Source organism: Microcaecilia unicolor, chromosome 5 (assembly GCF_901765095.1).
Source record: "Microcaecilia unicolor chromosome 5, aMicUni1.1, whole genome shotgun sequence".
NCBI classification, from domain to species: domain Eukaryota; kingdom Metazoa; phylum Chordata; class Amphibia; order Gymnophiona; family Siphonopidae; genus Microcaecilia; species Microcaecilia unicolor.
The window spans coordinates 360,364,401-360,389,174 of NC_044035.1; the positions used below are offsets into that span (position 1 = coordinate 360,364,401).

Below are 24,774 nucleotides of genomic sequence, written 5' to 3' on the forward strand. Positions count from 1 at the left end.
TGTCTATTGATTCTTAAATATCACAGCATTAAAGCCATAAAAAATAGTCTCCAATAAGAAGAGGATATATGATCAGTGACTTCTGTGAAGCACCTTAACTGCCCAGCCCTTCATCAGTTATCACACCAATAGCAGTGATTTTCAGAAAGCAGTGGCAATACTGAAAATCACAGAGGGTCTTTTTTGAAGAGATGAAATGAGGGAGCAGTTTCTGGCAGAACTCTAAATCCTGACTGGAAGTGAAGAGTTCACTCAACTCTGCTCCTGTCTTTAAGGGTATTCTAGAATATTGGGTTTTGCCTCTACTGTAACTTTTTTTCCTAATTCTTTTGTCCTTATTTTCATTTTGTTTATCGACTTGATATATCATTCATCGTGTGTATATATGATTGGTTTACAATGATATATATACACAAAAATTAAAATACATTTAAAACACTACATTAACATAAAAAATAAAATTATTCCCACCCATCAACTGATTTTAAAAACCCTCCAGAGTCCTAAGATTGATAGCCTGATTCCTTGAGTTATAGCTTAATTGATTTTAGTTTGAGGGGAGACAAAGTATAACAGTGCTTTCTTGCTAAATTAGGAAAGTTGTGGAAGAGATTAACTTCTACAAGTTACGTCCAGTGTTTGTGCATTTAGCCCCCCCCCCCCCCCCCCACCTCCTTTTTTTTTTTTTTTTCAAACTTTCAGTGAAGTGTGAGTGGCTTAGGGCTTAAGATCGTGTTTGGTTTCTAGTGTCTAATGTGCTTAAAACCAAACCCAATTCACCTCTTCGAGGCTTAATAGTAAACTGGAAGACACTGACTAGTATCAGTTCCGTTTTGCCTTCAATTCAGCTTATTTTATATTCCTTTTTAATTATTTTTCTCATTTTTAAAATTGATATCTGGAATAATCAGCAGCTGTTTCTCATTTATTTTCTCATATTTTTATTCCAGGAATTGCCTCTGAAGCAGGGAGTGTCTGCATTAAAAATGACCTGTAGTTCTCTGCTTCATAGGTTAGAAACTTACTTTAATATTTTGTGGCTAAGCAAAGTCCCACCTTTCAAAAAATATTTTATGATGAATGTTTTAATTGGCATTGAATGTGGACTACAAGCATACATTTTTGCAATGAGGTTACCTTTTAGTTAAAATAATAAAAGCCAAAATGAAATTACTGAAGGCAAAGAAAGCTCTTTTATTTGCTTGCAGCCTTTTAAAGACTAATATTAAGGGTACATTTTATAATTGATTGCTACACAGCAAAATTAAAAAAAAAATACTATTTGACCCCTTGTATACCAAACTTATCAATTAGGCTTTTTGTAATGCTTGAAGCATTTGCATTCTAAAACTTATCAAATTCCAAATATTCATTTGGGGAAAAATTCTGTTCTCAGAATACCTAATTTCAATGGGACTGCTAGCCAGTGCAGGTGAAAATCTGTGTATTTACTTTGAAATTGTACACCACAGATGCATCTTCATCTTCCTCCTCTTCTTCCATGGGCGGCGCTTGCAGCTCCTTTACCACCATTTCCAGCCATACCATATACTCTACCTCAGTCACAGACTCCAGAGCTATGCAAGTGGAGAGCTGCACAGCTGTGGAGGTAAGTAACCATGGGGTAAGTGAAAAGCAGTTAACCAGTAACACAGTCCGGCAGCACCAGTCCATGCCACAGAGATGGACAGTCCTGAATATCTCACCACCACCTGAGGACTTGTTGGATAACAGTCAGATGTCCTGCCAAGATGAGGGGGGTGGATTGGATTCCGAGTTGAGCAGTATATGGATGGAGGAATCCACGTCCAACTTCAGTAATATGAGCACCAGTTCCTACAATGATAATACAGAGGTGCCACGTAAGTCACGAAAGCGTAATTCAAAGCAGAGGCCTGGAGTCAAACACCGAGATGCTGAAGAATCCAACTTGGATGTATTTGATGCTGACAGTGCTAGAGGGCCTCACTATGTGCTTTCCCAGCTCTCCTCGGATAACAAAAGCAACGCTCAAGCAAGCAATGGGTTGGTATTTATATTTTTCATGTTCTATTTCATGTGACAAAACTGCCCTATATGTTCCTTTTGGTTTTAGCAAACATGCTGTTCAGGTTCCCACGTACAGGTGTAGCAGATAGCAATTCTGTGACTTTAAAATTACAAAACTGTAATGAGAGATTTACTAATCTTCCTGGATCTTGAGTGTAAATCAGGGGTTCTCAACCTAGTCCTCGGGACATACCTAGCCAGTCAGGTTTTCATTCTTTGCAGATCTAACTCATGTATATTCATTCAGGTATCTGGAAAACCTAACTGGTTGAGTGTGTCCTGAGGAATGCGTTGAAAACCTCTGGAGTGGTAAATTGCCTGCAGTATTGAATGATTTTAAAAGCTCTTAAGACTTTGTGTAACAGCAGAATATACATAAATATGAGCTGTAATATATTAAAGAATACTCCAGTCCTGCACACCTGGTTTTATGTGAGGATCTCAGCGGTGTGTACGTTCTTTATAAACAAAACTCTAGTGTTGGGGGGGGGGGGGGGGGGGGGGGGGGGGTGGAGGGGGTGGTGAGCCTAGACATGCTGAACTATTTTTCATGCAAATGCATGGTTTTCAGAAATAACTCTCAATTCTTTTCCTGTGGTCCACACTTGTTAATATTATCTTATGAAAATTAATATATTTGATTTTGAACTGTTTTCTTGATAACATTACCAGCAGTCAGTAATTCTCTGGATTCTCTGGGGGCTCTGCTACTTTTTGTTGGCTCAACTGAAGAATTATCCAAAAATTGGGTGCACATGAGGTTTCAAGACCACTTGGGTTCCTTCTTCGGGCATCCTTCAGAGATATCTTCAGAAGTAATCTATGGGGTCTTGAAAGCGCATGTAACACATCTTTGGAGAATTCTTATGTTGGTCTATAACCTGCAAAGGATCCAGTTTTCTGTCACAGTGCAGTTATCTGACGTATTTAATTCAATTCATACTGCCGATTTATCCTCTGTAACTATAGTGTGGTTGCCTTATTAGTCCATGCAGTTGTGTATATATAGAAATATTTCTACATGTAAGTACATAAACACACAAGCATTGCCGAACTTGTATCTGAGTGAAGTAATATGGCAAAAACTCTGTTTTATTCAGAATGTTACACACAACCATATACAGAAAAGAAGCAACCTAAGTATCTTCTAAAATGTGTTGTATCAGAGTGTAAATGATAGTTAAAAGACTGAAATTAACATATTTCAGAAAAACAAATGTGTATGTGACTCAGACTAAACCCTGTCTTGGGTGGTGGCACAAAATGTACCAGCAAGGAATCTGGGAATCCAGCCTTAAGTACTTTTGGATACAGTGCACTTAATTTATTAAGGAGTTTCTCTTATTTGGGGGATGTTGTGGGGTGAGGAGGAAAATGAGACTAGTTTCTGTCACAAAATATCACTATTCTTTTGTATTTCTTAAGCAGCAACAAGCTCCACTGTTGGGCAATATCCCTTATCCAAGAGAAATACACTGGGCATTAAAGAAAGTGGGTGATTATTTTTTGTGGCAGAGTCTGCTTCCTAGTGTGGAAGTTAAAAGCCATTTTATTCCAGTCTGGTCAGATCTAGGAACCAACAGGAGGAGAGAGGAGAAACCTCCTTACCTTTGGAGCTGGGCTGCTGTTTGTAGAAGGAGAAAAGGGTAGCACAAAGCGATTATTCAGCAGCCATGCTATCTTTGATTTTATTGATTTTTTTTTAAACTTTTGCATCAGTTATGGTTTTATACATTTAATTCAGTACTATACAAAATAATTACTGTGCTTATAGCGACACCTTATGTAGAAGGGAAGAGAAATGAACCTGGGGCTTGAGGTTACAGCCTTCATTGGCTTGTATTACTGACTGCAGATTTGAATTTGATTTTATTAGCTCACTGTTGTTTGAGTGAGATGTCATTGCATATGCAGGCGCGTTTTCCCTGCTTTTACTTTGAAGCATTTTCCATCTGCACTTCTGATCAGAATAATTATCTTCTTTTGAGTTACTTGGATAGTGCAATATGTTTAGTGATTAAAGAGGAATACCCTGATAATATGCTAATGATTTTATGACACACTGCAGTCTAAAGTAACATAATTATTGCTGGCACTTAAAAATGTCTTTGACCAATTGCTTTTGGCTAGTGTCATTACATGATCTGCTCCTTTGGGTTTCCAGCATAGTCACACCCAGGATTTGGGTCTTGCACTTTGAATCTTCATTCACAACTATCTGGGAAGTTTTTTTTTTTTTCCTTTATTCCCCCAACCTATGCAGTCTGCTGCAGCTTGAGAAGTAAATTAAAAACCCTTAAGAAACAATTATTTGGAAAAGTTAGGGGCTACAACTAGGAGAGGAGGATCAACTGCCCTGGGTACAAAGTCTCTTTGGAGGGAGAGAGGGTGGGGATGCGGAGAGGAGGGGGTTGCAGAATGTGAGCTGGTAGCAGATGAAAAGTCACTAGGAGTAGCCTACTATCTGGATTGGCAGGGGGGATGGAGAAACTATAAAAGAACTGAGAATTAGAGGGGAGGAAGTGGAGGCAAAGTGGATCAGGTATCTGGATGGAATCATGAGGCATAAATGTGTTTTCTTGAATTTACCATCTCAGGTCCAGTTTTAACCATTGAGCTCTGGAGGGATCTTTCTTTTCTCCAACAAGTATTTTTGCAGGTGGGGCTTCCTGGCCTGTACATACTTGTAGAAGTAATGCCATACTGGGAAAAGACCAAAGGTCCATCGAGCCCAGCATCCTGTCCCCGACAGCAGCAAATCCAGGTCAAGGGCACCTGGCAAGCTACCCAAACATACAAAGCATTGTGAACCTAGAAGCTTATCATACTAGAGAGAGATCACATCTTTCCATTACTGTGAATGCAGTAAACGTTAACCTCTGATGAGTACTACTTACAGTTTATTAGCTTTTATCCAGCAATTTTGTGCATCTGAGGGAACCCCCTGGATAAAAATAGAAAATTGTAAATTCTGTTTTCTTTATATTTTCTCCTAATTTGTTGAATCAGTCTTGTTGGAAAATATGCTGTTATACATTGTAGTGATATGCTTTGTTTTCATAGAACATTTGACAGCCAGAAAGGACTGGGAGGGAAGAAGAGCCCAATGCTCTGTGGCCAGTATCCTAGTAAAAGTGAAGGAAAAGAGCTGAAGATAATTGTACAACCAGAGACCCAGCATCGTGCTCGGTACCTGACTGAAGGTAGCCGTGGCTCAGTAAAAGATCGGACACAGCAAGGCTTTCCAACTGTAAAGGTATACGCCTGGGAACTTTACACTGAGTCTATTTCCATGACATACTGCAAGTGCAGTCTGTGCCCATAAAATCCACAAATAAAGATAAACTACTTTAAATGAGATACCGCCATTTACACCAGAGTACCTTACATTAAGCAAAAATGTAATAAATCTGGTAATCCTGTTAATTCTCATTATATTCTTTCCAACTTGAGGAATCTCTACAGTTTAGTAATACAGAATACTGGTACCCACAAAGTCCTATCCTATTCCCACAAGTCATGTACTTCGTTCCAGTGAAATCTAATAGTATTCATCAATAAAAAATCTTTTCAGAATACTGTGATTCAAACTTTTTCCTAAAAGTAATGGGACTGTAATCGAGCTTGTCGTGGAATATGAGGGCTTTGACAAATTTCTTTTGAATCTAGGGACCAACCTAGAACCTCTGGAGTCAGTGACTGGGAGCTCCCCCTCCCTCCCCCTCCCCCCCCAACCAACCAACCATCCAAAACTAAAGAGTGTTGAAAGGTAAAGAGATCTCTGATGACTGCCACAACTCCTATTTAGGACTTCCTTTACTAAGGCTGTTTTCTTATTCAGATCCTTAATGCACCATTGCACAGCATGAGGCCAGTCTGCCAGATTGGTTTGGCATACAGTTCAAACTCCTCTTATTGACCTATAAGTGCATTCACTCTGAGGCTCCTCAGTACCTCTCCACTCTTATCTCTTCCTACACTCCTCTCCGGAACTCCGTTCACTGGGTACATCTCTTATCTGCCCCATTCTCCTCCACTGCTAACTCCAGACTCCGTTCCTTTTATCTTGCTGCACCATATGCCTGGAATAGACTTCCTGAGCCAGTACGTCAAGCTCCATCTCTGGCTGTCTTTAAATCTAGACTAAAAGCCCACCTTTTTGATGCTGCTTTTAACTCCTAACCCTTACTCACTTGTTCAGTACCCAAGTTTCATAATTCCCACCTTAGTAATTCCCTTATTCCTTAGCGTCCCTCCGGACCGGACCAGGATTGGACTGATGGGTTGTGTTCGCCTACCAGCAGGTGGAGACTGAGAAAAAACTCTGAAGCTAGAGAGCCAATAGGAGCCCTGGCCATGTGACCTTAGCCTCAGTATTTTCTTAGTCTCCCAGCAGGTAGGAAGTGAGCCCATTAGTCTCTCTTTTTCTCTTTAAGATATTACATATTTTTATACTGTTTCTTCTGTGCCGGAAATCTCATTTAGAGGCTTGATAGATTTTCCTTTCTTTTCTTTCTTTGACAGCCTCAGGGGTGTTAAACTCGGGTGTCCCGAGTCCACCCCCCTTCCTCCCCATCTGCACCATATGCCTGGAATAGACTTCCTGAGCCAGTACGTCAAGCTCCATCTCTGGCCGTCTTTAAATCTAGGCTAAAAGCCCACCTTCCTCAGCGACCCTCCAGACCGGTCAAGACGCGTGGGTTATGTCCTCCTACCAGCAGAGGGAGACTGAGAAAACACTAAGCTTTTGAAGCCTGTATATATAACCTGTGCAGAACCTCCACTAGCCAGTATTTTCTCAGTCTCAGCAGAGGTAGCAGTTGACAGCCTGTGCAGTCTCCAATAATCTGGTGAGGTAGTTTGTCATTGGGTCGTAGGATTTTTCCTTCCAAACTTTATTCTGTTGCAGTACCCTGTACGTGTGTGTAAAAAAAAAAAATAGTGCTTTGGGGCCCTGGGTCTGGTGGGGCCCAGTTTTTCCCCCTGGGGTGTTACACCTATGTTTGGGTCCCTCCCCCTGTGCTGCTCTCTATTTCTGTTTGCTTGGCAGCTTTGTGCCTCGGCTGCTTTCTCAGTATTGTAGCCTTGAGTGCCTTACAATTTCCAGATGCCAGAATTAGAGTACTGTGCCTTTAAGGTCAGTTATTCTATTTCATTTTGCTTGGCAGCTTTGTGCCTCGGCTGCTTTCTCAGTATTGTAGCCTTGAGTGCCTTACAATTTCCAGATGCCAGAATTAGAGTACTGTGCCTTTAAGGTCAGTTATTCTATTTCATTTTGCTTGGCAGCTTTGTGCCTCGGCTGCTTTCTCAGTATTGTAGCCTTGAGTGCCTTACAATTTCCAGATGCCAGAATTAGAGTACTGTGCCTTTAAGGGCATTTATTTCTTTATTTTCAGCGGACTGAACGGGGGTTTCGATTCCTTGCTGGAACGAGAGAGCAGCGCTTTCTTCAGTGCTTTTGCAGTGTGAGTGAGTTTTTGGTTTGGCGCGTTTGCGGAAGCTTTTCCCTTCCCTCGTGGTTTATGGCGGCCCAGCTCCTCCGATGTCGCGCGTGCTCGTGGTGAGGGGTAGAGGCGCCGGGTGCTCAGTGTAGCTTTGCGGTGCACCTATAAAGGTGGCTGCGGCACCCCCCGACTTGACCGCGGAGGGATCGATGGTGTCGGGAGTCTCTGGGTCAGCGGGAGCGTAGGCAGGGCCGCTGTCAGCGGGAACAGTTTCGGCGGGAACAGCCGCCATCTTGAGTCTGACGCGGCCCGTGGAGCCAGCTGTTTTTGGGCCTGCGGCCTCCGTTTTTGGCACAAAAGGGCCTAATGACGGTCCAGGAATGGTGGGCTTTCCTCCAGATTTTGTCTGGACGCGGTATCAGGCCTGGAGATCGGGACCCCCCCCCCTAATTGGAAGAGGGGGCTATTTCCGTCTTGGCTGAGAGACCACGGTTAGAGTGGTCAGAGGACAGGCAATGTTTTTCTCCTGTAACTGCAGAAGCTGTGCTTAGTGATCTGGGGGAGTCAGATGGAATTGACGGCTCTCAGGAGCAGGATTGGTGGATTCCTGGAGAGGATCCTTCAATAGTGCGGATTTTCCATAGAGATGAGCTGTCAGAACTCATAGATCAGGTGTCGTCCACCCTTCAGTTTGGTCCTGAGGTGGCTTTGGGGGAAACTGTCCAGGATCCGTTGGTGAAGGGCATTCAGCGTCAGGCGTGATCCTTCCCTATGAACAAGGATCTCCGGGAGATGATTTGTCAGGAATGGGATTTGCCGTGTAAGGTGGCAAAGGCAATGGCGAGGCTTTATCCCCTCCCTCAGGACGATAGGGATTCCTTTAAGGCTCCCACGGTAGATGCAGTAGTGACGGCAGTAATTATAGCTACGGCTATCCCGGTTGATGGAGGAACGGCCCTCCGTGATCCTCAGGATAGGAAGTTGGGATCTTTTCTCAAGCGTAGTTTTGTTTTGTCGGCTCTAGCCCTGCAGGCCTCGGTTTGTGGGGGTCTGGTAGCTCGGGCATGTTTTCGTTGGGCCGAGAAGCTCCTGGATGATTCGGTAGATGTTGGTTCTTCTGGGGGTCAGGAGTTAGCCGACTTGGACATGGGTTCATCCTTTTTGTCTGAGGCTTTTATGATTTGTTGCCTACTTCAGACAAAAAATATGGCTATGGTTGTGGGTCTCTGCCACTTAAGGGAGCTATGCTCTTTGGAGAAGATTTGGACAAGTTAGTGTGAGGTCTTAGTGATACCAAGGTTCTATGGCTTCCAGATTTTCGGTTCAAGGCAGGGGCCAGAACTAGTTCCTCTCGAGGACGGTTTAGGGAGGCTCAGCGGTATAGGCCGGGGCAGATCGAGTGGGACCTACCCCTAGCTGTCTGTCTGTCTGTCCAATTTAGATTGTAAGCTCTGGTGAGCAGGGACTGTCTTTTCATGTTAATTTGGACAGCGCTGTATAAGTCTAGTAGTGCTATAGAAATGTTTAATAGTAGTAGGACCTCTAGGGGTCGGTTTTTCCAGCGCGCACAGTTCTTTCGTGAGAATCGTCGCGGAGGGCGTGGCTTTTCCGCAGGAGGTTAGTATTCAGGCCACAATTCCCAATGAAGGTGTGCGGGCTCAGGCTCTGGTGCATGTTGGGGCTCGGCTGAGTCTGTTTTACCAGAGCTGGGCCCAAATCAGGTCAGATCAGTGGGTTCTCAAGGTGTTTCGAGGCGGATATGCGCTGGAATTCGAGAGCTGTTCTCCCGAAGTGTTTCTGGAATCCCTCTGTCGGTCTTGGAGCAAGAGGGCAGCAGTGAGGGACACTCTGCGGTGGCTGCTCGCGTTGGGAGCCGTGGTTCCTGTTCCTTCAGATCAGCAACGCTTAGGGTGCTATTTGATCTATTTTGTGGTCCACAAGAAAGAGGACACTTTTCGTCCCATTTTAGATCTCAAAAGGGTCAATGCAGCACTCAAGCTGCCCTCTTTCCGGATGGAGACGTTGCAGTCGGTCACTGGTGCGGTCTGGAAAGGAGAGTTTCTCACTTCCCTGGATTTGACGGAAGCTTATCTTCACTTTCCTTCGTGCAGCCTTTTGGTTCCAAGTTACAGGGTCCGATTTGTCGGTTCCTTGCAGAGAAGGCGCCGACGGCCCGTACTTATCGTCAGGTCCTGGGCCTGATGGCGGCGACCATAGAGGTAGTTCCGTGGGCCAGGGCGCACATGCGTCAGGTACAGTCAGCTCTGTTCAGTCGTTGGTCCCCTCTGTCGCAGGACTTGGAAATGTGTTGTCCGCTGTCGGTGGCCCCTCGTCTCAGTCTCCGCTGGTGGCTCAACCCGTGCAATTTGGGAACAGGAATGCCGTTGGAGTCCCCACAGGGGCTGGTAATGGTCACGGATGCCAGTCTGCAAGGTTGGGGGGCACATTGTCTCGGTCAGGTAGCTCAAGGCCGGTGGTCTCGGGCAGAAGCAGAGTGGTCCATCAACCGGCTGGAAACTCGGGCCATTCGGGTGGTGCTCCAGGCCTTGACGTCGGTGGTTCGCCACAAGGCAGTCCGAGTGCTCTGTGACAATGCCATGGCAGTAGCATATGTCAACCGTCAAGGGGGGACGAAGAGCCTTGGCGGCGCAGTTGAACTCATCTTCAGGCTCTCTTGGCAGCGCATGTGGCCGGGGTAGGTCACATAGATGCAGATTATCTCAGCAGGCACACTCTAGATCCCAGAGAGTGGTCTTTTCTTCGGTCAGTGTTCCAGTGAGTTGTGTCGGTCTGGGGACTTTCGGTGATCTTAGGGCAACGGCTCGCTATGCGCAAGTTCAGAGATTTTTTTTTTTTTTTTCAGTCGCTGAAGAGACCCTTGAGCGGAGGGAATCGACGCTCTTCTGTTGCCTTGGCCTCGGGAGTGACTGTATGTGTTTCCTCCGTGGCTGTTAGTCGGTCGAGTAATATAGCGCATCGAACATCACTTCGGTCGGGTGATTCTGGTAGCTCCGGATTGGCAGCATCGACCATGGTACGGAGACCTGGTGCGGTTGGCAGGGGCGGCGGCCCTGCCTTTGTTGGGATCAGTTCTGTGTCAAGGCCCGATAATCATGCCGGATCTGGCTCGGTTTTCGCTTATGGCTTGGCTCTTGAGCGGCACAAGTTGAAGAAGAAGGGGCTTTCGTCCAGTGGCTTTGCTACGATGTTGAGTTGCCGTAGACGATCCACTTCCTTGGCGTATGTCCGGGTTTGGAGAATCTTTGAGCACTGGTGTGAAGACCATCGAGTTCGGCCGTTTCGCTCTTCGGTGGCGGAAGTTTTGGAATTTTTGCACGATGGTGTTGATAGGGGTCTGGCCTTGTCTACACTGAAGGTTCAGGTGGCAGCTTTGTCATGTTTTCGTGGGAAGCTTCAGTGAAAGTCCTTCGCGTCTGTGCCTGAGGTAGTGCGTTTTTTGAAGGGTGTTAAGTTGCTGCGTCCACCTCAGTGACGGATGGTGCCTCCGTGGGATTTGAAGCTAGTTTTGGATGCTTTGATCAGGCCTCCGTTTGTGCCGCTGGTATCGGCATCTTGTAAGGATTTATCTTTAAAGACGGTCTTGTTGGTGGCGATTACTTCAGCACGGAGTGTTTCAGAGCTTCAGGCTTTGTCTTGTAGGGAACCATTTTTGTCCTTTCTGAGGGAAAGGTTTCGTTGCGGACGGTGCTTTCCTTTTTTGCCCAAGGTGGTTTCCGAGTTCCATGTTAATCAGGTCATCTCTCTGCCAGTGTTGGGTGATATGGCTGGAGATTCGGAGCAGCGTGGTATTGCCAAGCTGGATGTCAGGAGAGTTTTGAGTTGTTATCTCTCTGGAACTCAGGACTTCAGAGCCTCTGACCGTTTGTTCGTTCTTCATGGTTGCCCAAAGAAGGGTGCAGCGGCTCCTAAGGTGACCATAGCACGGTGGTTGAAGGAGGCGGTTGCATCTGCTTACTTGGTGAAGGGTCCTGTGGTGCCTAGGGGCTGGTCTGCTCATTCCACTAGGGGAATGGCAGCCTCGTGGGCGGAGAATAGTATGATTTCTCTGTTAGATATTTGTTGGGCTGCGGTTTGGTTTTCGTTGCATTCCTTTGTGAAGCATTATAGGATTCCTGTGCATGCAAAGGACGAGGTGCGCTTTGGGGCAGCAGTTTTGACCTCTGGCCTTAGTAGGTCCCTCCCGTAAGTTAGTTACTGCTCTGGTACGTCCCACGCGTCTTGACCGGTCTGGAGGGTCGCTGAGGAAGGTGAAATTAGATCTTACCTGCTAATTTTCTTTCCTCTAGACCCTCCAGACCGGTCAAGAGCCCGCCCTGTCTGTATTGGAGGCCAGGAGGTGTGTTGTTGGATAATTCTTGGCTGCTGTAGATTGTTGTTTCTCTAATTGCAGACTGTTTATTTCTGTTTTGTGATAGGAGTCCGGGACAGGTGGGGCTCTTCTTTGATAGTCCACCTGTAGAAGCCCAACTGTTTTATCAAAGGCAAAGGAACATGTTTCCGTAAGAGCAAGCGGAAGATGTTTCTTGTTTTTGCAGTTTACTGTGACCACGTACAGGGTTGCTAGTTGTTGTTAGTGTTTTTTGTTTCTCTGCTTTGTCAGGGTTATACTGGCTAGTGGAGGTTCTGCACAGGTTATATATACAGGCTTCAAAAGCTTAGTGTTTTCTCAGTCTCCCTCTGCTGGTAGGAGGACATAACCCACGCGTCTTGACCGGTCTGGAGGGTCTAGAGGAAAGAAAATTAGCAGGTAAGATCTAATTTCACCTTTTTGATGCTGCTTTTAACTCCTAACCCTTACTCACTTGTTCAGTACCCAAGTTTTATCATTCCCACCTTAGTAATTCCCTTATTTGTCCTGTTGGTCTGTCCTGATTAGATTGTAAGCTCTGTCGAGCAGGGGCCGTCTCTTCCTGTCCAGTGTACAGCACTGCGTATGTCTAGTAGCGCTATAGAAATAAGTAGTAGTAGTAATGATTCCCTTATTTGGTTGAATGACCTCATGCCATATGTCCCAGTGCATTTATGGGGTCAGGCACTGCCATTTTCGAAGATGGTGAAACAGAGGCAGGAGCCAACTGGGCATCATGCCTGACTCCAAACTCTGGATGTAGGCTCAGGGGGCTCCACCACAGTATATTTTGTGGTGGTGTGGGTGGGAAGTGCAAGGGGGCCATTCTGGCCATTAGGGAGATCTTCAAGGGTGGATTGTTGAGGATTCAGGAGTTATTTGGGCCACCAGAGATTTTTGTGGGTCTGGGGACCCACCACCTCAGATCCCCTTTCCTCCCATGCTGCATCTTTACTTAAGCCTTGAGCTGGTATCAAGGTTCAGTATTAAGGGTAGAGTGGAAACAATATGCAAAGTTTCAGCACAGTCTTTTGGGTGGAGGACCCTGGCAACCGCAGCTCCTTGTGACTCTGGGCACCAGGTACAAAATATGTACCTGTATAGAATATGTAACCACGGAAAGATTACTTTTCCCTTTCATTAGGAGCAATTTCCTACCCAGCAGTTTGAATGTCCACTCTGCTATCCTTTATGTAGCATAATTTTATTTTATTTCATTTGTATCCCACATTCCCCCATCTATTTGTGGCTTACATAGATTTGTTAACATTGTCATTGCAGGATATCAGATACAGTTAGTAATGTGTGGTGATTCGGAAGGGAGAGAGTGGTTAGGGTAGTTATAGAGGGTAGGCGTTCATAATTGAGTGGATTGGTGAGTTGACTTAGTGAGGCTATAGGTTCTCATTGTAGGCCTTGTTGAAGAAGAATAAATGTCTTCAGAGATTTTCGAAAGATAGTTGTTTCGTTGATTGCTTTCAGGTCTGTAGGTAATGCATTCCATAACTGCGTGCTCATGTAAGAGAAGGTAGTGACATGCATCAGTTTGTATTTAAGTCCTTTGCAGCTGGGGTAGTGCAGGTTGAGAAATTTGCGGGATGATCTTATGGCGTTTCTGGGAGGTAGGTCTACGAGGTTTAGCATGTAGATTGGGGCGTCTGCGTGAATGATTTTGTGTACGATCGTGCAGATCTTGAACGTAATGCGTTCCTTAAGTAGGGAGCCAGTGAAGTTTCTCTCTTAGTGGTTTTGCACTTTCATATTTAGTTTTTCCAAATATGAGTCTGGCGGCCGTATTCTGGGCAGTTTGGAGTTTTTTGATTGTCCTTTGCATCCGGCATAGAGTGCATTGCAGTAGTCCAGATGATTAATTACCATTGACTGTACCAGGGTACGGAAGATGTGTCTCGGGAAGAAAGGTTTTACTCTTTTGAGTTTCCACATGGTGTAGAACATCTTTTTCGTCGTGTTTTTCACGTGGGTATCAAGAATGAGGTTTCGATCAAAGGTGACTCCAAGAATTTTCAAGTTTTTTGAGACAGGAAGGGAACAGTATGGTATGATTATAGTGGAGAAGTTTTTTGTGTTATGTTGTGAGGTGAGTACAAGACATTGTGTTTTTTTCTGCGTTAAGTTTTAGTTGGAATGCATTTGCCCAAGTGTGCATTGTTTGGAGGCTTTGGTTGATCTCGTCGGTGATTTCATTTAGATCCTGTTTGAATGGGATGTAAATTTTGAAGTCATCTGCATAAATGTAGGGGTTGAGGTTTTGATTGGCTAGTAGTTTAGCTAGCGGTATCATCATTAGGTTGAATAATGTTGGTGAGAGAGGGGATCCCTGGGGGACTCCATATTCACGTATCCATGGGGGTGATCTTTATTTTTACTGCAGATTTTCCTTTGCTAGAAGTCTTTCTGCATTGGGAGTAAGACTAACAAAGGAAATCTAGAGTGAAATGGTACACTGTAGCTTAGCACAGTTTACTGCATCATCTGTCTGCGTGCAGAGATTTTTCTCAGTAGGAATAAGTTCTTATTGTGTTATATAATGCTATAAACCAAAAGCCTAACTGTCTAGACTGAAGATCTTACGCCTGGCAGTCAAGCACCTTTTTCATATAGAACTCTTGAGACTCTGAAAAGCAACAGACATACTAAATCATTCTTCACATTAGGGCACCCTCAGTTTCAAGATCTCTCTCTATTGCCTCAGTTATAAACTTAGATTGTAAGCTGTCTGGGTACAAGGAAATACCTACTGTACTAGAATGTAACTTACCTTGAAATAATGAGAAAAACAATGAACTAAATCCAAATCCACAGTATTATTCTCTGTCGGCCAATAAAATAATTTCCAACTTCTGCTGTGTCTGTTTTGATATCTTACTCAGCATTTATCTTTTCTTTCCTTATACCAGTGGTTCTCAAACCTGGTCCTGGAGGCACCTCAGCCAGTCAGGTTTTCCGGATATCCACAATGAATATTTATGAGATGGATTTGTTTGAGGTGGAGGCAGTGCATGCAAATATCTCATGAATATTCATTGTGAATATTCTGAAAACCTGACTGGCTGGGGTGCCTCCAGGACCAGGTTTGGGAACCACTGCCTTATACCCTTGTCTCTCTCCCCCTGTCTCTCCATTGTCCTCTTCTCTTTTTGGTTATGTCTTTTTCTGTCAGCAGCAGATAATTTTAAGGTTTTTTTCTTCATATTCTCTCTCCTCTATTTTTGAGTTCCTCCTCCTTGCTCTCCCTTTCCTGTGTTCTCCATTCCTTATCCTCTTACTCTCCCTTTCTTTTCATCCACCTTCCTGAACTCATTCATTCCTTGCCTCTGGCACAAAATAAGTACATGAATATATGTAAACCGCTTTGAATGTAGTTGCAAAAACCTCAGAAAGGCGGTATATGAAGTCCCATTTCCCTTCCCCTTCCTTTTGTCTCTGTTTGCTCATTCTGGTTCTCTTTGGTGTCTTTCTTTTTGCCTCAATGGCATTCCTAGCTGAGGTCAATATCCCTCCTCATCCTCTATCACAGGTCTTCCTCTTTATTGCTTTCAGCAGCCTGTCTTTCTTGCTGTACCATTGCCTCTCTGTCCTCCCATCTTTATCCTTCCCTCCCCTTTGTTCTCACCTTTCTCCTTCCTTTGCTTCTCTATCATTCTTACTCTCCTTACTCTTCCCACTAATACATCCTCCTCCTGCTTTCCCCATTCTTACCTCAGTTCCCTCCTCCCTTGATTTATTCCCCCACTTAACACTCCTTGCCAGGTGCATTACTAATGGCAGGAGCATATGACAATGTCCTTTGCTCTCTTCTCTTACCCTACTTTCCCCTTGCCCACTCCTCTCTTCGGTGATGATGCTTAAGCTGCAGGGCCTGAAGTCTATTCTTAAAACTCAGATTTTGGGACTAATCTGGAGATCTTTCCATTTATGGGCACAACATCTTCGTAGTAGTAGTAGCCTACAATCTAATTCTCCCTCTCCAAAGAGCCCACAAGGGTAGGAATCTGGCTATTAAATGAGACTGTTTTGGATTTTCCTATCCACTAATTAATGCTTTTGTCTGACAGCTCTCTTCTGCATGAGCAGCTTCACACAAGATACTGTCTAACTCTTGACCTCTTCAACCCATTACATTTATGCAAGCAACAGATTAGTTTTATTTTGTTGTAAAATTTGCTATACTGCTTTTTGCAAGCATATGCAACAAAGTGCCTTACAGAGTCGAGAATATAGAAATGTAAAATAATCTCCAGAGCTCTGCTCCAACTAAAATGAAGGTCCTGAATGGTTCTGTTGAGCTGTTTTGTTTGTTTATTTTTGGCTTTGTACTCAGTCCAGCTTATTTTAAATATAATGGAGATAATTTGAACTTTCAGTTCACATTTTCCTTCTGCTTGCTTCCAGCTGGAAGGTCATAATGAGCATGTGATTCTGCAAGTGTTTGTGGGTAATGACTCTGGTCGTGTGAAGCCACATGGATTCTATCAAGCTTGTAGAGTAACAGGGCGAAACACTACCCCCTGCAAAGAAGTGGACATTGAGGGCACTACAGTTATCGAGGTTGGCCTTGATCCTAGTAATGACATGACGTTAGCGTAAGTAGACCAGTTTTATTTGTTTAACATCTTTTTAGTGTGAAAGAAAACTGTGTGTGTGAATGTTTCCTTATGGGTATATTTGCTTTTTATAGCTAACCACAGATGAAATTTGTGAAAGTTTGCCCCATTGGTTTTTTAGTGCCCTGGAAAAAACTTCAATATGCACAGCTTAAATAAAATGTTATCCTTGTAAATTTTTACTTAAATTGATATACGACCAAAGATCCTTGGGGCATATCAAAAGAAATGTGTGTGTTGGGTTTATTTTTTTTTTCCTGGTCTTGAATACCAGATAAATCCAAACTTCACTTCTATGAACAAATTTTCTCTTTTTTTTTTTTTTTTACATAAATCCTTTTTATTGAAACAAAACTGGAGTTGCATAGGCATCAACAATGTTAATGTACATTTTATCATACATCAAGTGTACCAACCAAGAAAGGAGAAGAAGAAAGCTCGGGGGAGAAAACCACTGACCGGAGAGACGAAGAAGCAGGAAATCCATGCCGCCGAAAACAGATACCCTCCGATGCCGTGGCCCGACAGGAACTGGCAATACAGCTCCCGAGCTATTCTGACCCGTCCAAGAGCGAGCGCACGCTTAAACAGTTCGTGCCTCTTTTCTTTCTTTTTTTTTTTTTTTTTTTACAACTACCGCCGCTAACAACGCCAGATAACAGAGGAAAATAATTAAGGTCACAGACGCTGTCTTTTCTCTTTGTTTTTTTTTTGTTTTGTTTTTAAACAGCTCAGCCAGAAAAGAAAATAAAGCCTGTTCAAACAGAAAAAAGACAGAAGAGCTGCCTGCTCGTTATAAGCCTGGGGAAAGCAAAAGCTACTTTCTTTAAATTCCTTTCAATGGAATTAATTCTTTTTCTTTTAATTGATTTAACTCTCTAAAAGCAGCTGCCTATTAAAAGTGGCTGCCTCTCCCAAAGACGGTACACCTTTCCAGAGAAAGGGACCTTCCCAGCTAAGCAAGGGAGATGGGGAGGAAGGGGGGTGGACTCGAGACACCCGAGTTTAACACCCCAGAGGCTGTCAAAGAAAGAAAAGAAACCCTGTCAAGCCTCTAATTACGATTCCAAGCACAGAAGAAGTATTATAAATATATCTGGAATATCTTATAGAGAAAAAGAGAGAGAGAGAGATTAATGGGCTCCACTCCTACCTGCTGAGAGACTGAGAAAATACTGAGGCTAAGGTCACATGGCCAGGGCTCCTATTGGCTCTCTAGAGTCAGAGTTTTTCTCAGTCTCCACCTGCTGGTAGGCGAGCACAACCCATCAGTCCAATCCTGGTCCGGAGGGACTAAAGGAAAGCAAATTAGCAGATAAGATCTAATTTCTCCTTGCTTTTCAACCACAATTTTATTACCTCCCCCCCCCCCCCCCTCCCATCTCTGAGAGGTGTCAAATAAGAGTATCAAGTTTAGAGAGAACCACATAGGATGTAGGTTTGGTTAATCATGTTAATTGAAAACATGGCTATGAGCTATCAGTCCGAGTGTGGACCAAAATCTCTCCCAAATTTCCTTCCCGTTGTAGAGGCAATATCTTTCACGTCCATCCTCTCCAAAGCTGAGTTATCTGTGAGCGCCAAGTAGAATACAGAGGTGGAGCTTTCTTTCTCCACTGCTGAAGTATGAGCCGCTTGGCAATTAACACTGATCTGTGAAGAAATGATACAAGACCAGGTGCAAATTGTAGTCTAGGAACAGGAGTGTAGGCGTTAAATTTTGAAGTGCAGCCCCATTGGGACATCATTGTTTGCAGTACAGTCTTCAAAAGATTTGTATTTCGTGACAGTCCCAAAACATGTGCCCTAACATTGCAAGGGTAATAGTCACACTTGGGACACGATGCTGATACTGCAAATGTCGCCTGCAGAAAGACATATGTCCTTGTAATTCCCACAATCTGGCATCTGGAGTAATGCGTGCAATGTTCAGAAGAGTCTGTTGGATACGTGTCTCCAAAATGGTAGTTTGTAAGTCTGTGGACCACTGTGCCACCAACTTAGTGTGGTTGATATCTTCTGTTGTGTCCTGCAAGTATCTGTGATGATATGTCAGTGGCACTCTATTTTGAGAGTTCAGTGTCAAAGCTTCATTGATCGTGTCTTGCACTTCTTCGCATAAATCTGTCCAGGAGAGACTTTTAATGTAGTGATGTAGCTACATGTAAGCAAAGTGATCTGTGGAGGGCAATGAATGTCTGCTGCAGGTCAGAGAAGGGCTGCAATGAGCTGTCATCCTGCAATAATTGAAATATGTAGCAAATTCCCTTGGATCTCCATTTCGCAAATACTGATGAGTCTGTACCTGGTGGGAAGTCTGGATTATGTTGGATGTCTAAATAAGGGGATACTGCAGCAGGGACATGGTGCCTCCTACATAACCAGCGCCAGGTGGCCCTCGCCACCTGCAGGAAGGGATTCCAATGCAACATATGAGGAGTTTGCACCGGCATAGTGTGTAATTGCCAACTGAAGTGGTCTTTCTTAAGTAAGTTTGGTTCCAGATCAGGTGTGGAGAAATCCCCTCTTGCTCTATACCAATCATTGTTGTGTCTCATGATGCAGGCTACATTCAGATATCTCACATTTTGCATTCCTAGCCCTCCATGTACTCCAGGCTTTTGCAAAACAGCCAAGGGCAAGCGAGCATGCCTCCCCTTCCACAAATACGTTTGTAACAGTTTATTCAACATTCTCTCTTCTTTCACTCTACTATAAATTGGAAGCATCTGAAGAACATACAGCCACTCGGGACTATAAGGCTATCTGACCCAGCATGGATAAGGGTAACATCTTCCACATTTCAAGTTTTTTCCTGGTAGTCACCATTAAGGGCTGTATATTCCTTCGATAGCTCTCCGAGAGAACAATTGGGACATGGACCCCTAAATAAGTAATAGCGTCATTCGCCCAACTTAAAGTGCCCCTGCCGGGTGTCTCGACTCGGAATGCTTGGGACTTGAAGCAATTTAATTTGAATCCTGATAGTCGCCCATGTCCCATACAAGAGACAGTAACTCCTTAAGAGATCCCACAGGATTACAAAGAAGCAGAAGCAGATCACGTGCAAATGCCAAGACTTTAAAGTTTTGGCCATTAACACTCACCCCCTCCACTAAATTTGAGCTTCTAATGGTACAAAGCAAGGGTTGCAAGGCTATTATGAATAACAGTGGGGAGAGAGGGCAGCCCTGTTGCGTTCCTCAGAAAATAGGAAAAGATGTTATGACCCCATTTACTAAGAGAGCTGCATTAGGGTCAGTATATAATGCCTCTAATGCCTGCTTGAACCTCCCTTCTACCCCAGTGTAAGAAAGAATTGCGAATAGAAAGGGCCATTGTATCCGATCGAATGCTAGATCCCCGTCTAAACTAGTGACTAGCAGGGGAAGGTTTTTCTGTTGGCAGTAAGTTAATGTATCAGTTTACTCACCTACTTCTCTCTCCCTCCTCCAGATTTCAACCCCTTCTTCCACCTCAATCTCACTGTTTTTCCTCCTTTGAAGTCCACTCTATCCGCCTTTTCTCTCCTCTGCCTCTTCGAATAGCGGTCATTTATCGTCCCCCTGATAAGTCCCTTTCATCCTTTCTCAGTGACTTTGACGCCTGGCTTGCCTTCTTCCATGATCCTTCCTCCCCCTCTCTCATCCTTGGTGACTTTAATATTCCTGCTAATGATCCTTCCAACTCTTATATTTCCAAGTTACTCGCTTTAACGTCCTCCTTTAATCTCCAACTATGCTCCACCTCCCCCACTCATCAAAATGGACACTGTCTTGATCTCATCTTCTCCTCCAGCTGTTCACCCTCTAGTTTCCTTGCCTCTGATCTTCCCTCCTCTGATCACCATCTTATAACTTTCACACTTAAATCTCCTCCCTCCCAGTCCCGTCCTATCTTATCTAATTTATCTAGGAATCTTCACGATATTGACCCTTCATCTCTATCCTCCCATGTTTCAAACCTCCTCTCTACTGTGGCACCATCCACGTCTGTCAACGAGGCTGTTTCTTCTTACAACAATACTCTATCCTCTGCCTTAGACACTCTTGCACCTTTGATGACCCGCCCTGTAAGGCGTACAAAACCCCAACCTTGGCTGACTTCTAATATCCGCTACCTACGTTCCTGTACCCACTCCGCCGAACGCCTCTGGCGGAAATCTCGGGCCCTTGCTGATTTCTTATACTTTAAGTTCAAGCTGACCTCCTTCCAATCTGCTCTTTTACGTGCCAAACAGGATTATTATATCCAACTGATCAACTCTCTTGGCTCTAATCCTCGACTTCTCTTCACCACATTGAACTCTCTCCTCAAGGTGCCCCCTCCCCCAACTCCCCCTTCATTATCTCCTCAGACCCTTGCTGAATTCTTTCACAACAAGATTCAAAAGATAAACCTTGCTTTCTCTACCTCACCACCTCTCCCTCCACTAGTCCGTTCCCCTCTCTCTCCTTCCCCTCATTCCCTTTCCTGAAGTTACTATTGAGGAAACTACACTTCTCCTTTCTTCCTCAAAATGTACCACCTGTTCCTCTGATCCCATTCCCACCCACCTTCTTAATGCCATCTCTCCTGCTCTTATTCCTTTTATCTGTCACATTCTCAACCTCTCACTTTCCACTGCGACTGTCCCTGCTGCCTTTAAACATGCTGTGGTCACACCTCTCCTTAAGAAGCCTTCACTCGACCCTACTTGTCCCTCTAATTACCGACCCATCTCCCTCCTTCCTTTTCTCTCCAAATTACTTGAGCGTGCTGTTCACCGCCGCTGCCTTGATTTTTCTCTCCTCACATGCTATTCTTGACCCACTACAATCTGGTTTTCGCCCTCTCCACTCAACCGAAACTGCGCTTACTAAAGTCTCCAATGACCTATTCCTTAGCATCCCTCCGGACCGGCCCAGGATTGGACTGATGGGTTGTGCTCGCCTACCAGCAGGTGGAGACTGAGAAAAAACTCTGACTCTAGATAGCCAATAAGAGCCCTGGTCATGTGACCTTAGCCTCAGTATTTTCTCAGTCTCCCAGCAGGTAGGAAGCGAGCCCATTAGTCTCTTCTCTAATATATAGGTTTCTTTTCTGTGTATCTTCTTTTCTGTGCCTGAGAAGTATTGATTAGAGGCTTTTCCCAGATTTTTATCATTATTTGTAGCCTCTGGGGTGTTACACTCGGGTGTCCCGAGTCCCTCCCCCCTTCCTCCCCATCTCCCTCCTGTGCAGTGATAATTATTAAAAATATATACTTAAAAAAAAAAGAAATAAGAGGGAAGGGCCACCCTTTCTGAGGAAAGGTGTTCGCCTTTGGGAGAGGCAGCCAGTGTAATTTAAAAGAGGAATCTTTTTTCCCCTCTGACCTAACGAGCATTGAGCTTTGTTTGAGGCAGCTGTTAAAAAAAAGAAAAAAGAAAAGAGCTCTAAGACAAACAGCCAGCCTAAGTAGAACTTGCAGTCTATTGATTGGGGCCAGAATTTATTTCTGTTTATTTTGCTGAAGCTATCGCTATTTTTTCTTGGGGAGCATTTAAAAAAAAAAAGGCTCCCGCGCGAACCGCGTGCACGTGTCTTACTTCAATATGTCGGAAAAGTTGAAACGATGTTCTGTATGTCAGCGTCGGGGAGTTAATTCCTCCGGCGCTTGTAAGTACTGCACAACACATGATTCCTCCGTCCCTTCGTCGGTTTCGGGGGCCAGTGCAGCGGTTCTTCCTTCTCCCTCGTTATCTTTGCCGCTGAGTGCGGAGGCCTCAGGCGCGGTATCGGGGGGTGGTGCTGGAGGTTTGGCGCGAACGGCGGCCATTTTGGTTCCTCCTCCGGTTTCTCCTTCGGGGGGTCAGTCTCTTTCCTGCACTTCAGGGGCCTTAGGGAATCCAGAATCAGAGGCGATGGTGCAGGCTGCAGGCACTCAGGCAGGGGGATTTCCTCCTGAGTTTGTGCTGCAGATGTACCGCGCTTTTCTTATGCAGAAGGACAAGGCAGGAGCAGCAGCGCCAGGGGATCCTGTTAGCTCTGTTCTCCCTCCCAAGAGACCTAGGGATTGGGACTCACAGTTGGATGTTTTTTCTCACCAGGATCTGGATATGCCCCTTTTAGAGGAAGAAGAGGGTCTTCAGGACCTAGCAGATCCTTCTTGGGAGGATTTTCCCTCCTTGGATTCAGACTCAGTGCCCTTGTCACAGGGGGAGGATCCCTCGGTGGCTAGAGTGTTCCACAAGGAGGACTTGCAGGAACTTATTTCCATGGTAGCCTCAACGTTGCATTTTGAGGATCCTCTCCCTGTCTCAGAGGTGAGGAAGATTGATGTTTTGATAAAGGGATCTAGGTCTTCCTCTAAAACTTCCCCTATGCATCAGGATATTTGGGAGGTTATTAAGGCACAATGGGAGGCTCCGGATGCCGTTTTTCGTTTCTCCAAATCTATGAATCGGCTTTATCCTGTCCCGGAGGCGGATGGAGCTCTGCTTAAGCTTCCCGTGGTGGATGCCGTGGTCTCGGCGGTTACTAAGCGCAATACGGTCCCTGTGGATGGAGGGACTGCTCTGCGGGATGCTCAGGATAGGAGGCTAGACACTCTTCTAAAGAATAGTTTTCATGTTTCTTCTCTGGCAGTGCAGGCGGCCATCTGTGGTTCTTTGGTGGCCAGAGCTTGTTTTCGTTGGGCGGAAAGAGTTTTGGATAGATCTTCTGATGATCTAGGTGCTATTGATGTAGAAGTGGCCAAGATTGAGACGGGCTCTGCCTTTTAGCCGATGCCCTATATGATCTGTTGAGGGCATCTTCTAAGTCCTTGGCCTTGGGGGTCGCTGCACATCGCTCCCTCTGGTTGAAAGGGTGGTCGGCGGATGCAGCCTCTAAATCTAAGTTAAGTAGATTCCCTTTTCGGGGCTCTTTCTTGTTTGGAGAGGAATTGGATAAGTTGGTGCAGTCTCTAGGTGATGCTAAAGTTCCTCGTCTCCCGGAAGATAGGCCTCGGCTGCCTAGTCGGGGTGCTTTGTTTGGTCGTCATGGTATTCGTCCTTTCCGTAGATTTCTATCTGATAGGGGTCCTCAGACGCAGAGGTCTCGATTTTTTAACAGAACTCAGTCCTTTCGGGGTTACCGAAGAGCAGGTAGATTTTCTTCCGCGAATTTTCGCTCCCCGTCTCGTGCTTCCCAATGAAGGTGCGAAGGACTCTCCACTGGTCCCTGTGGGAGCTCGTCTTTCACAGTTCTATCAGAGGTGGGTCCACATTACTTCGGATCAGTGGGTCTTGGACGTTGTTCGAGACGGTTATGCCTTAGAGTTCGCAAGGCCTATTTCAGAAGCCTTTCTGGAGTCCCCCTGTCGCTCTCGCTGCAAAGCGCGGGCGGTTCGGGAGACTCTGCAGAGGCTCTTAGATCTTCAAGCAATTTATCCAATTCCTCCCTCGGAGCAGAAGCGGGGTCGCTATTCAATTTATTTTGTGGTCCCAAAGAAAGAAGATGCTTTTCGGCCAATTTTAGATCTCAAGGCTGTCAATCGGGCGCTCAAGGTCACAAGCTTTCGTATGGAGACTCTTCGCTACGTCATAGTGGCAGTTCGCCAAGGAGAGTATTTAACAGCATTAGATCTCACAGAGGCTTATTTGCATATCCCGATATGTCCGGCTCACCACCAGTTCTTGCGCTTTGCCATCCTAGGAAAGCATTACCAGTTTCGAGCTCTGCCCTTTGGTTTCGCGACGGCTCCACGCACGTTTACCAAGGTTATGGTAGTGGTGGCAGCGGCTCTCAGGAAAGAGGGAATCCTCGTTCATCCTTACTTAGACGACTGGTTGATCAGAGCGAAGTCTTATCAGGAGAGTTGTCAGGTCACTCAGCGAGTGGTAGCTTTCTTGCAGTCCCTAGGTTGGGTAGTGAATCTGGCCAAGAGCCGGTTGGTTCCCTCTCAGTCGCTAGAGTATTTGGGAGTCACCTTCGATACAGAGAAGGGTCGAGTTTTCCTCCCGCAGGGAAGAGTCTTGAAGCTCAGGTCTCAGGTTCTGGGATTACTTCATCAGAAAACCCCGTCGGCTCGGGATTATCTGCAGGTTCTCGGTTCGATGGCAGCAACAATAGAGGTAGTGCCCTGGGCCAGATTGCACATGAGGTCTCTTCAGTGGTCCCTGCTCTCCCGGTGGTCTTCTCAGCGACATCCTCTCACGATGAAGTTGTTACTCCGTCATCCAGAACGCAGCTCTCTTTGCTGGTGGCTATGGATGAAGAATCTCTCGGCAGGAATGCCGTTGGAGTCTCCTCGGTGGATACCATTAACAACAGATGCCAGTCT

The 24,774-nt window shown here is 45.1% G+C and overlaps 1 protein-coding gene across 4 annotated transcripts in view; it reads left to right on the forward strand.

The window, feature by feature from the left end:
• The window catches only part of NFAT5 (nuclear factor of activated T cells 5), a 276,432-nt gene that overhangs the window by 88,674 nt on the left and 162,984 nt on the right, over positions 1-24,774 (forward strand). For 2 of the 4 annotated variants that reach the window (XM_030204663.1, XM_030204664.1), the window contains 4 exons: positions 951-1,012; positions 1,473-2,025; positions 5,113-5,305; positions 16,276-16,466. In XM_030204663.1, the coding sequence (XP_030060523.1) occupies positions 1,502-2,025; positions 5,113-5,305; positions 16,276-16,466 (908 nt within the window). In that variant the 5' untranslated portion in view covers positions 951-1,012; positions 1,473-1,501. The remainder of the gene's footprint in view (positions 1-950; positions 1,013-1,472; positions 2,026-5,112; positions 5,306-16,275; positions 16,467-24,774) is intronic. The other 2 variants (XM_030204661.1, XM_030204662.1) reach the window with 1 other exon arrangement.